This window comes from Archocentrus centrarchus, chromosome 14, assembly GCF_007364275.1.
Source record: "Archocentrus centrarchus isolate MPI-CPG fArcCen1 chromosome 14, fArcCen1, whole genome shotgun sequence".
NCBI classification, from domain to species: domain Eukaryota; kingdom Metazoa; phylum Chordata; class Actinopteri; order Cichliformes; family Cichlidae; genus Archocentrus; species Archocentrus centrarchus.
Window position 1 is genome coordinate 20,427,714 of NC_044359.1, and position 13,158 is coordinate 20,440,871.

General features: G+C 39.2%; 1 protein-coding gene across 5 annotated transcripts in view; it reads right to left on the reverse strand.

Annotated features, from left to right (window-relative positions):
* sptbn2 (spectrin, beta, non-erythrocytic 2) overlaps window positions 1-13,158 on the reverse strand; it is a 55,805-nt gene that overhangs the window by 15,815 nt on the left and 26,832 nt on the right. For all 5 annotated transcript variants that reach the window (XM_030746830.1, XM_030746831.1, XM_030746829.1 and 2 more), the window contains 10 exons: window positions 5,044-5,195; window positions 4,634-4,807; window positions 4,207-4,298; window positions 3,955-4,035; window positions 2,836-2,951; window positions 2,405-2,517; window positions 2,112-2,299; window positions 1,886-2,003; window positions 1,499-1,657; window positions 1,065-1,367 (listed from right to left, as the gene is read on the reverse strand). In XM_030746830.1, coding sequence (XP_030602690.1) covers window positions 1,065-1,367; window positions 1,499-1,657; window positions 1,886-2,003; window positions 2,112-2,299; window positions 2,405-2,517; window positions 2,836-2,951; window positions 3,955-4,035; window positions 4,207-4,298; window positions 4,634-4,807; window positions 5,044-5,195 — 1,496 coding nt within the window. The remainder of the gene's footprint in view (window positions 1-1,064; window positions 1,368-1,498; window positions 1,658-1,885; window positions 2,004-2,111; window positions 2,300-2,404; window positions 2,518-2,835; window positions 2,952-3,954; window positions 4,036-4,206; window positions 4,299-4,633; window positions 4,808-5,043; window positions 5,196-13,158) is intronic.

The following is a 13,158-nucleotide window of genomic DNA, read 5'->3' on the forward strand; positions in this document are numbered from 1 at the left end:
ACTTCACTATAATATGGCATAACACAGGGCCTTGAGTAATGCACTACGACTTGGTCATTGCCATTCTGGCAACAGCAAATTTATAACACCGTGTCTGAGGGTTAAAGTAGGTTCGCTGTGAATCGTCTATTGAAAAACTGGCCAATCCTTATAGCCTAAAAAATATACATTTTACTCAACTCCATTTTAAAAGCGAAATATGTTAAAGCAATCTATTTCATGATAATTTCTTCACACGTTAGGCCCGTATCCTAATTCATGGTTGTTAGTAAGCGGCTGCAAACGAGGAAAAGAAACACTCGAAGTTAAACAGATATTTCTTTATTGTTCAGGGCAGGCATATTTTATAGGCTATATAATGCAATATAACAATATATAATATAAAATTATATAATACAAAATACCTTAGGGTAAACACATTGCCTACGATTTCAACAAATTAAAGAGGAAAAAAGTACAACTGTGTAATACCTCTATTAAAACGCTTGAGATGAAGCTGAAGCCTTAAACGGAGGCTGAACGTGCCTGAAATGAAGAGTAATGCTTTTCGCATTAAACGAACCCTTCTCTCAATATTTCCATAAATTTAACATTCTGAAGCTTTCTTTTCTTTCTGAAAGTCAAATCAACGCGCGCGACTTTTTTCCCGGTTTCCCGTCTAACGTTTCCCGGGAAACGGGAAATGGTTCTGATCGCATTTCCCGGGAATCCCGGATCCCGGGATTAAACCCTAGTCACCACGTTTAACCACAGAAGAAAGGCGCGCACTTCCAGTGACTAGAGTCTACCTCAGTCGACCTTTTTAAAGCCAACAAAGACAGCTAACACCAATCAGGCTAGGCCCGCACAAAGCTAATTACTGCTGTAAAGTGCCGACACTAAAGCTGCCAGGGACATACGTGAACAACAATTATGTTAATTGAGGATTAGGAAACTAATTTTTGCTAATTAAAAGCTCAACCAACAGAATGCAGGAACCAAAGCAGTGATTCAACAAAAAAAAATTAGGATTTATAAGCACAGGTATAGTTGTGTAAACACGTGTTTCTTTGTGCCAATTTTACCTTCTCATCTCCCATCCAGTCCATGATGTAACGCATCTCCTGAAACAGCCTCTGTAGGTCACGGTGGGCATTCAGACGCTCTCTGCGTGCAGCCAGAAGCTCTTTTAGGTATTCCCAGAGTCGAAGCACATTATCCCTTCGTGCGAGTATGCGTCGCACATCGTGATATCCCTCTGCCTCAAGCTCTTTGGCAACAGCCTCCACAGCAGCCACACGTTCCCAGTATGCCCCAATGTCTGTCTCAATTGCCTCGTGTTTACGGGTGGCAGCTTCCACTGCTCCCAGGTCAGTTCCAAAGTTATCCTAATAGGAAAAAAAAAAAAAATGCCAATGATTGTAAATCTATTTACAGCATTCAAAATCAGTTATTTAAATGCACGTGGAGCTTCACTTGTCTGCGCGCCCCCCCCCCCCATGAGTTAAATTTTATCTACCTGAGACACCAGTCTCTGGTTCTCGCTCAGCCATGTCTCCCGCATAGCGGCTTTCCGGTCAAAACGAGCAGCAAGCATCTCCAGTTTCTCCTGACGAATCAACTCATTCCTCAGTGCCAGCTCACGTTCATGCTCTGCCTTTTCCAGTCGCTCCCATGCCTGCCATGCAAATGAAACACAGGAAGCTTGTATCATCTGGGATCTAGGAAACTAACATCGGGTTGCCAGTTTTGTGTGATGATGATATTTCTGTAGTCCAACAAAACCTTAAAGGAAGCATGAATTTTTCCCTAAAATCATACAACCTGCTTATTTAACATGCTTTTTGGATCACATTATGAAACACGGTTTTCACATTCGTAGATGGAAGGCTAGAGTAACCCATACCTTATTGATGTCAGAAATGAGTTTTCCCTCTCTTGGCATGTAGACTTTCTGATTGTTTGCTCTCATCTTGCTTTGGATAGTAAAGAGAAGAACCTCCAAGTTTCCTTTCTCTGTAAATCTGAGGAGACAAACAACACTGCTAGTTAACATACTGCAAAGCTTCACCATTTTGGATCATAAATGATAACAAGCACTGACTCATACACTTAACCCAGCTGACACTCACTTAGGAGGTTTCTCCACAGTCCTGTAGGAGTTAAAAGCTTGGAGCTGGTTCTGTACAGCACTCAGGGAGTTAGCTAGCTGCCGATCATTGAGTGTCACTATGGTCTGCTCAATCCACTGCAGCAGCTCAGAGGCCAGGGTCTCATACTTCTCTATCAGCTGGTCGGCCTCAATAGCATAGTCAAGCACCTGCAATCAAGAGAAATTTATGAATTGAACTGGGGGCATAAACTCAGTGTACCTGTAACCACAGATCTACTCAGATAAATGCACACAAATACACACAGAACCAACCTTTCCAATTCGTTTGCCCTCCACTGCCAGGGCTTTCATCTTAGAGAAGTAATGATAGTAAGTTGCCACATAGGTAATTATGGACTTCTCATCAGGCTGATCCACATTAACATCTTTAAAAAAAAAAAAAAAAAAAAAAGAACAAAATTAATATGGTTTATATGACTATTTATATGCTTAAGTTTGGCTCTCAAAATAATCTGAATAAAGAGTGTGAAATTGTTTATATTTTTAAACATGCTTTTTGTTATGTCAGTGTAACTGACTTGCGATGCAGTGTTGTCTAATCTATAATTAATTGCAGTAATCCTCTATAGCCAAACTCTCGCCAATCTGTTTCAGGCAACAGCTTAGTGCCTTAGCGGATAGATCAGGCCATCAATGTGACTTACAAGAGTGCTTTTGTTTTTGTTGAGGCTTTATCCACTCACCTTCTGGATCCAGCAGCTTGGTAAGCCCCAGTTCCTTCTCAGCCACATTGAAAGCATTTTGGAGATTGTAGTGAGCATTGGACCTCTTCAGGTTGTCAAACTCAATCAGGTCGGGTCTGCAGAGGATTGGAAACAATTGCAACTTCAATAAGAACAGACTACAGAAGAGAGAACAGGGCAGGCAAATAAAAATATTGGGCTGACTTATTGTATCTTCTTGTGGTAGAGAAGAAAATATTTTCAATCCACTTTGTTAAAAGACCAGGGTGCATAAAATATTCCTCTAGAACTGGATGAAGTCATCTGCATGCAAAAAGGCCTATGGATAAGAACCGCACCTGCCAATTACTGCTTATTCTTTGCTGAATGATGCTTTCATTTTAAGGTTACTTAGGTAGTAGAAAATTATGAAATTGGCTTGGGTGATTATATTTTATTAAAACTCATAACATGAATGCATTCACAAAAAAGAGAATGAAGAGAAAAAGGCCCATTGTTCCTTGCACGATGATGTAAATGGCTGACAACTATCCCATGGCTCACTAGCTCCTGTGAAAGCAACGCTGGCTTTCATGTATCGAGTAGCACCTTCATAGCATGCAGTCATTGTGATGAACAATACATTCTGCTCTGTTTGAGTCATGTGTGTTTAGGCTACACCTTTGGATGTTGGTTTACAGCTTCATTTAAACGTTAGCTTTTCATGGTAGAGCTACCAGCAGAGTGTACAACTGAGATGTCAAGCATGGCTCTTCACAGATAATAAGTGGGTTATCATTTCTGTGATCTAGGTCATCTTACTCCCTTTTTATTTTCATCCTTTCAGCCATACTGCAGACTGAAAAAATGGGAGGAGCAAGTGCAGACCTAAATAGAAAAGGGGATAAAAACACCCCAGAGATGGGAAATGTTACTGCGACAGGTGCTCGTCATTAGGAGAAGAATGAGAAACATTCAAATACAAGACTCTCTTTTGATTCGGAGGATGACTAAGTGATCTAAAAACCTCACATGTAAGAAACAAAAACTGCAGTTAGATTAAAAAAGTAAAAGCCAAAAAACAGCCACTTTTACTGTAGCTGGTATTGGTGACATGAAATACACGAAGAAGTCAATGACCTGTGTTTGTGCACGATGGCATTGAACGCTAGACCATCTCTCCAACTGGTAGTGAAGTTGTGGATGTTGACATTTGGATATCTGAAAAGGGCAGATAAGAAATCATTAACCATTAGCTCAACAAAGAAAGATTCTCTCTGAGGCCACAACATGAACATAAACTGTAAAGCACAGTATAACAAGAACAAATTAGCAGTATTTATCCCCTGTGATTAAGCCCCCCCCCTACTTCTTTTACTGCTCCTTTCTTACCCAGCAGTTTTCATTTGGCACCAAAGCAGCAGGGCGTCTTTAGCTGATTTCTTCTCCTTGTTGTCCTCTGTTTCCACACTGATGTCTTGAATCTATCAGTATGTTATACATACAGTCAGGGTGGAGTTCACAGAATTTTACACAAATCCTAGGCTATTTGACCTTCAAATATTATTGCTGCAGTGCATTGCATAATATTTAAGGAAGGCCAGTAACAACAGTAAGCTCACAACTAAAATAATGACATGAATAATTACCCTGTAAAATCGCAGCAGCATTAACTACTATTAATTTAATTTCATATGAGTTTGCCTGGAGAAGGCTACGTGCAGAGACCTGACATACCAAAGCCCAACTTACCCTTTCAAATAAGCTGAGCAACATGGTGAGAAGGGAAATCAGTAAAGTTCATCACAGTATATATTACCTGGAAGCGAAGGATGATGGTCCAGATGAGACCCAGGGTGAGACGGTGATTCCCATCCACAATGTCATGTGAGCCCATATTTTCAAGATGGACTTTTTGCTCCTTAAGAAATTGCAGGGCTTTATCAACATTCTCAAGGCAGTGGATGCGCATGCGGCCCTTAGTTGGTTTTGGCTATAAGAAGCAGCAGAAAAAATAAAGTTGACATAGGCTGACATTGTTGAAGAGGAAAGGGTGTGGCAGGAAGCTTAAAAAGACAAAAACAAGTAGAAGCAGAAGAAGTAAATCACATTAAAAAAAAAACAAGAAATGAAGCATATGATCTCCCCTTCCTCCTAACTTGTGAGGGTCATGCTGAGGGTATGGGTCAGGGTGAGGACATAAAGGGATAGTTCCCCTGTGATACTAACCAGCTGTTCTCCTGAGAGCACTTCCAAAAGGCGGATTAGCATGCGACCATCCCGCAGGTCAGTGTACAAGTCACCAATGCGACAGGTTACTCGGCCTAAGTGAGAGTTTACCCATTTGGTGAAGGTCTTCTTCTGTACTGCTTCACGCTCATCTGCATAGGAGAAAGGAGAAAAAAAAAAAAAAAAAAAAAAGAGAGAGGGGGGATTAAAGCTGCTACACATTATAACAGCATCAAACTTGACTCTACAGATTGAGACGGCACCGTCATTGGTGTCATTACTCTCTACAAAATCCATATTTACAATTTTGCTCCAAACACCAAATGTCGACAGTTTTGATCACATTTGAGCTCAGACAGGGGACAGTAAATCATAAGCACTTAAGCCCTGGTCGTGTGCAGTTCATTTCACAGACAAGCTATGCCGTTAAGTCTTTAGAATCACTATAGTGACAGCTTAGTGAGAGGTGCTCCCGCCTAAACCACAGTTTACTGATAGCTCTGCTAATGTGTACATTGCTAATTACTCTAAAGATGTCAGTTTGGAAACATGACCGTGCAAAATTGCACATGAAGGCAACTGAGTTTAGTGAACAGTTTTATTGTTACTTTATAGGAGCAGGGGTTAAAAAAAAAGGAATCGCAATAAATTAAGCTCTAACAGCAGCTGAGACATATGGACCAGGGGAGTAAGAAGCTAATCCTGCTCCACCACCTAACAAGGTGACCTCATTTCTAGGACACAAGGTCTCCCTGCCTTTTCAAGACACAATTCTAGCACTGTACTTACACTGCACCTAACGCAAGCCCTAGAACAACTTAAAATTAGATAAAAATAGATCTAAAGGGCAACTTGGATCTAATGAGTTAAACAAAACACAGAGATACTTGATACTACAGAGCAGCATGATATTTAAAAAAAAAAAAAAAAAAAAAACAGCAGCGTTGAGAATGTATTGTTTTTAAAATATTTCTAACAGCAAAGTCTTCATACTGCACTATGTAAGGCTGTACTTTAAAAAGGTGTTCACCACATGTATTTCCATATTATTGATGCTTGTCTTCTTTGCGAAACATACATCATAAGGAACTTGGTGTAACAATGTCAAGCAATCAAAGACAAAACTCAGTTCTTAACACATGGACCAAATCCAGAGAAAAGGTAGAAATGCAATCAATGTGAAAGTATTCACTAATTTTCTTGCATGGTCAAGAAACTCTCCTGTCCAATCTTTGGTACCTCTCTGTATTCAGGTCAACCAATTTGTTTATAATTTAAAAGTGCATTTATAAAACTTCTCAAAGGTTGCATTCTGCAAGCTTGCATTTGCTACTGTTTAAGAGCGCTGTTTGTTTAAAAGACTGTATTTATTTGACCGTATTGGTTGAATTTGCATTTTAAAACATGAACACCTGTTCACTTGTCAAAACTCCTAATGCGGGTAAAGCTTGACAATGCAAAATATTTTATTACTCAAATGCAACATTATGCAAAGCTGAGACTTCCAACCCAAAGACCTGGTCAAATATCTAGGCTGTTCATGCAGCAGTAAGACTCAAAGTCAACAAGCTCACAACAGTCACATTAAAAGTGTTCTGTGAGATTAAATCAGAGGTCAGAATCTTAATGACAGGTTTGGATGAATAAAATATACATATATAAATATATTTTAAGCTGACTTCATAACTGTTTGCGCAGTATTGACTGACATTGAGACAACACAACAAATGTAGTGGAAGAACTTCTGAGTTACTTCAGGGTTTAGCTATTTGCATCTTTGATTAACAGATGAATACTGAACCACTCTGGAACCAGTGAACAATGCAAGCCGAACAAACTTAAGTAACCAAAGACCGCTGCTGCGTAATCAACTACCATCAACTGTCATCTTTAAAAAAAAAAAAAAAAGGAATATTTTGAAATCTCATGCAAGTCTCCCAGGGTGTAACATCAAATCAGTTTTATAACTATTGCAAGCTGAAGGAGCTTCAACAGGAAACTAAAAGTAATCTGCTATTAATTAAATAAACTTAAATCAACGTTTTACTAAGAATGAAGTTTCTGACCTCTAGCAGGCAGTGAGCAGGTCTATGTGCTGTTTGCTAATGTTATATTAAGCTGATATCAAGGATGTATATAAATCCCATGAGCATCAGACAAGAGAGATTTCTGCCAAATACAGATGGCCAAACCTATCAAGTTTCATTTTGCTCAATGAGACTCATGTTACAATGTCTTTCTGGCCATCTCCACAACCTTGAAATAAAATCTCAAGGACTGATCACACTGCCAACCCCCCCCCCAATCACCAAGCAGTATTTTTATAAGCTCATGATGAAAACGAAATGTGGATTATCCTCCTTTACTTGCATTTCTCTTAAGGGCACATGTGCCAAAGTGAACTGTCAGTAATAGAAAAAGTGACACTGAATATTTCTGAAGCTTTTTTTAAAAAAAATCCTTTACTGTGTTAGGACAGGGGAGAAAAGACCGGAAAGCTGGGGAGTGAGAAGGGGAAGACAAACAGTAATGGCCATGGGGTGGATTCAAAGTCAAACCTCTGCATTAGCCTTATGGCACCTGGGTTGCCAGCTTAACCCATGGAGCTAAACTGGCACCCCACACTGAAATATTTTTAATTTTAATTTTTTTGTACACATTTGCTTGAACAGGAAATTGTTTTCACTGGACCAGCAAGTCTTTTCTACCTACTTTGGAGCCTGATTCCCTGCGTGCCGATATGAATGCATTCTTACAGTAGCGAGAATACAGCAGCGAGTTAAAATTAACATTTCCAAATAACAAGTTCATGTCATGTCATAATATCACACAAAACCACAAAAGATGGAAGGAAGTTGAGTTTATGTACGACTATAAAGTATTATTTACTGATCGTGTTATGCCCTGTTCAGTAAAGTAAAAAAAGCAGAAATCACGTGCATGAGTCACTAAGTTCAACGGAGATAAACCAATGTTTTAATTTCTCAGTATTATAACATTGACATCTTGGTACAGATTGCCATCTGATTGTGTTAACTATGCAGACACACAAAAAAATTACAGTTAACAGGTGCAAAGGTACATACAGGAATTCAACAGAATGAACCAAAAAAAAAAAGAACACATTTTTCATGAAGGATTCAGACCTCATTACAGTTTATTTACACTGAATGTTATAATAAAACCACGCCAAATAAAGTCCAAGGAACTCTCTGTAGACATCTACAATAAAGCATTGATGAATCATACAGCAATAGTAAAAATCTGTTTCTAAAGCTTTGATCACTGTCAAACTGCAAAATTTTGAGATCACCAAGATTCTTCATAAAGGTAGCTAGCTAGACAGAAGTTGAAGATATTTGACATTTGAGCTCATTTAAAAGTTACAAAATTTACAAAAAAAAAAATCTTTCAAAGGATCTCTGATAGCATGAGTATGTGCAGACACGTGGCATCTTAATACCGTTCTTAGACCTGCCAGAACTACAGGGAGAATGAATGCTGCCAGACACACAGTCCCTTAAGAAAACAAGCAACAAGAGACTCAACAACAGACCACCTATGAACACGATAGTGAACAAAAACACACAGCCAGCACAACACCAGAGTAGTTTCAGGACAAGACACTGACTCTCACTGAGTGAGCGGCCCAGCCAGAGCCGAAAAAAAGTCAATATAACACTCATATTACACCTCTGGAGAGAACAGAAGACGCTTCCCATCCATCGAAAGTAATAAAGGTGTATACTTTTGCAGTTTACAGATTTAAGTTTTAGATTTTTTTAATGAATTTGGGTTTTTAAAAAACCTCCACGTTTACAATTACAAAACTGTGAAAATTAATTCATTGATACAGTGAAAAATCCAATTCTGTTTCTGTAAAAGGTGAAATTTTTTGAAGTGACAGGTTATTGAAGTTTTCATAACAGAATTATACCAACAAAGACATAAAAAAAAAAAAAAAAAAAAAAAAAAAGATGTCTGTAGAAAGAAATGTTAACTCGAAGCAGGTGACAGGACTGGCTACAGCCAAGCCCTACAGGCACATATGGTGAATAGCTGTAGCTGCCATCTCAGCTATCAATCCACTAGTCCCCAGTATGGGTATGTTTTTACCTGTTTCACTGGAACTTTAAGTTACACTGACAAATAAGGAATGTCATAGTATTGCAATCAAGGAGCTACTCAGTCCCAGCTTTAGTTCAGGATAGTTCTCTACATGCTGCAATGGGATATGCTAGAAGCTTGAGGCTGCAGTTTGAGCTTTGGTTCTTACACCTTTTAAGAATAGACAATGACAAACCCTGTTTTATTTGTCTTCCTATGTCTCTTGTGTATAATACTGACAAATTATTCAATTATTAAAAGGATTGTGAATCGGTTTGAAGCTGTTTAATGAGCCAGAAAATATGGACTTCTGTGGCAGGACGAGCACTGCCGAAGAGTATACATGTTGCGACATAGAATAATGAGTAGGAGGCAGTGGGGTGGCGGGCAAGGGTCCTAAAAAAGAAATGCTGCTACCTTGCTTGCACTGCACTCCTAATAACAATGCAGTCGAACAAGAAACCCAGACAGACAAACACAGACATCAGTCTCTGACGTGTTTGCTCATTCAAAGCAAGCAAACAGAAACCTGTCATCATGGTATGGTAGATAAATGCAAAACTACTGCAGCTGTTGTCTCAAATGTGGCATTTATGAATTATTTAATTAGTCCATAGGTTGACATGTCAACTGTAAGGTTTGTTCATTCAGATCTAATTGAAGTTTTACTTTTTGCTACATCCTGTACAACCAGAAGTCTGGTAGTACAACACATATTTTGAAAAGTGTGAGCGCTGATGCATGAAGGCGACAAAAGATAAAGGCGGCTCAAACTATGCACCACTTATGGTGCCAGATGTCTCACGTCATGTGAAATACCTTCAGGGTTTCCAAACACTGTTACAGAATTACACAACAGACAACAGAGAAGACTGAGAAAACTGGGGCTTTAGAAACTAAGTCTGATAATTACTAGTTTGTCTTGCATAGTCTTAGCTGTCTTTTTTTTTTTTTTTTTTTTTTAATAAAAACACTAAAATAACTTTGGAAACGTCACAGTTTAAAGTACTGCTCTCACACTACTATCCAATGTGATAATACTAGGTTTATGTTTAATTTACTTGTGTTTATATACCTGTAATCGGCACAGAATAGACACCAGGTGCTCTGAATATTATACATATCCTAGCATATATATGCCATGTGAAATGAGGATTCAATCAACTACTACATTATTTTATTTTTAAATCAAAAATATATTAAAGCTGGATATCCTGCCACTATTACTTCACAGTATGTATGTGAAATGTATTCATATTTAGGCTCTGGAGCTTGAAAAAGGCGACTGGACTTCTTTTTGTTTCTTGAAGACGTTTCACCTCTCATCCGAAAGGCTTCTTCAGTTCTCAACCAAATTGATCAAACACATGATCAATAGAGGGTCATAACCACCTCCATGGGACTACGCCCACAGGGGTTTAAATACCTGGGTCTCTCCACCATTTGGTTGAGAACTGAAGAAGCCTTTCGGATGAGAGGTGAAACGTCTTCAAGAAACAAAAAGAAGTCCAGTCGCCTTTTTCAAGCTCCAGAGACTACTATGACCTGGATGACTGAGAATCTACACAGACATTCATATTTAGGCATCACTGAAATTAACGTTATAAAAACTGGAGTCTCTCTTGAAAAACAAGTGATTAAAATTATAAATGTCATGTTTTTCCTCCATTGTTTACTAATAACAGATTAAAACCCGTGGTTAGAGTCATCACTAAATGTTTCAAAAGCATATTTGGGCATGTCCAGTCACTTTGAACATGTCTGTGTCTGGTAGTAAGCTTTAAGTATATGTCAGAGTGAGGGAGGTGAATGAGGGCCTGTCTCAGCCAGTGGCCTCCTTACAATTGAAGGTTCTGGGGTTTAGCTCGCTGCTGCTTTTCTATTTCACTGTCAAATGAACTTGGGCGCTGTTGATAACGATGATTATCTGCAGGTAATCCGAACCAATATGCCGCCAGACTTAATCCTGTCTGTGTGGTTGGGATCATGTTTGGTGATAACATGGAGACAGATACAACACTAACACTGACTTAGTGGGCCAAGGCTCAGAAGGAAAAACCACAGAGACAACAAAGACTAAGCCTTTATCAGCAGTAGCACTGCACTGGGGTCATTAAAAGTTTAGAAACCCAAGTATTAATTCAGCAAAATGACTTTTTTCTTTTTTTCCTTTTTTTTAAAAATGTACCAGCATATAATGTGTTTTTTAAAACTGAGTTCAGTGGGCACTGCTGCATCAAGATGTAGTAAATAATGATCAAACAAAACGTCACCTACAGAATAATGCATTACATATAAATGTGTTTTTCCCCCATTTGCTGGGGAAAAAGGATACTTCAGTCTCAATTAAAAGACAAAATATTGATAAATAGTAACATGAAACACAATAAGTGTTTGAGTCATTGCATAAAGGCATTCATGTTGTTGGTGATACATTTTGAGAATCTGCAGATACAGCTGAACGATAATGCAAGTACGTTTAAAAAAAAAAACAGAATCCTGTTTGGCTGGAAATTTCCTACTCGAGCTCATTGTGTTGAGTTTGAGAAATAATACGATAGCCCCTATTTGCTGCAGCATAGCATGTCTTCACTTAGCCTGTCAATAAACCGTTCATGCAGCCAAATTTATAAAATGTTTAAAATAACCATAAATGCTTGGTCACAAGGTCAGAAATGCTTGTGTGTGTTGCTGTTTATACAACAGACACTGGAACAGGACGAGATGCCAGCACTGTTCCTGACCCTTGAATTGTGCCCTGTCACTCATGAAATCTTGTCTGTGGGGAGATAATCCTTCTGATTAAAAAGGTCAGTTTGCTTTGTTTCTCACTCTTCTTCTCAATGAATGCTGCATCCATGCACTGTGTTGCATGACATTGCATTCTGGACTCCCAGTGGCATCTTTTTTGCACACTGGACAAGGAGCGACTCCATCCATAAATAACTTCCCACAGTAAGCACTTCACACAAAAGCAACAAATGCGCACTGCAGATTTTCTTCACCTTGTATATGTGTGATCATCTATTATCAAACACACTGGACCATTGTGTTGTGATTTCTTCACTAAGGTGCCGTTTACACGAAGCCGTTTTCACTGGAAACGGTGTCGTTTTGATGCGTTTCAGCCTTTCGTTCACACGATGGCGTTTCAGAAACGATCCGCGTTTACACGAGGACATGTGAAACGATGAAAACGATGTAGTTCTCATGCCAGGCCACAAGTTGGCGTTGGTTTTCTCTTTGCAAAGTTTGTTTACGCAAGACGCGCATGCGTGGAGTGACACAGTAGGTAGTGCGGCAAATTGTTCATTACTTACAAAACGGCCAATGTGAGAGGTTTTGTGTGGACCGATGATGAGGTTGGATCGCTGCTGCACACAACGCTGAATTACAAAACGGTAAAAACACAAGAAAAGCATAAGAAGCACTCGTGAATCCGCGAGTACTGTTTATCAGTTTGCGCGTGCGCGAAAAACTGGCCGTCGCAACCATAGTGCGCATGTGCGAGTCGAGCGTTTTCAAATCACCCCGGTTTCAAGTGTTTACACGAAAACGCAAGCCGGTGCGTTTCTGAAACGCTCCACTCTGGACCCCGTTTCTGAAACACATCGTTTTCACTCTGTTGTCGTGTAAACAGAAGGGCGAAACGCATCAAAACGACACCGTTGTCGTGTAAACGCAAGGCCGAAACGCATCAAAACGACACCGTTTCAAAATGAAAACGGTCTCGTGTAAACGGCACCTGAAACACATCGTTTTCACTCTGTTGTCGTGTAAACAGAAGGGCGAAACGCATCAAAACAACACCGTTGTCGTGTAAACGCAAGGCCGAAACGCATCAAAACGACACCGTTTCAAAATGAAAACGGTCTCGTGTAAACGGCACCTTACTCTTAAATATGTAGAATAATGTAAAGTAAATGGAAAATTAACTGTGAACCACATCATAATTGGAGGGTATGTATAAATGCATATTACTATAGTAAGCATACATTTATTTATGAA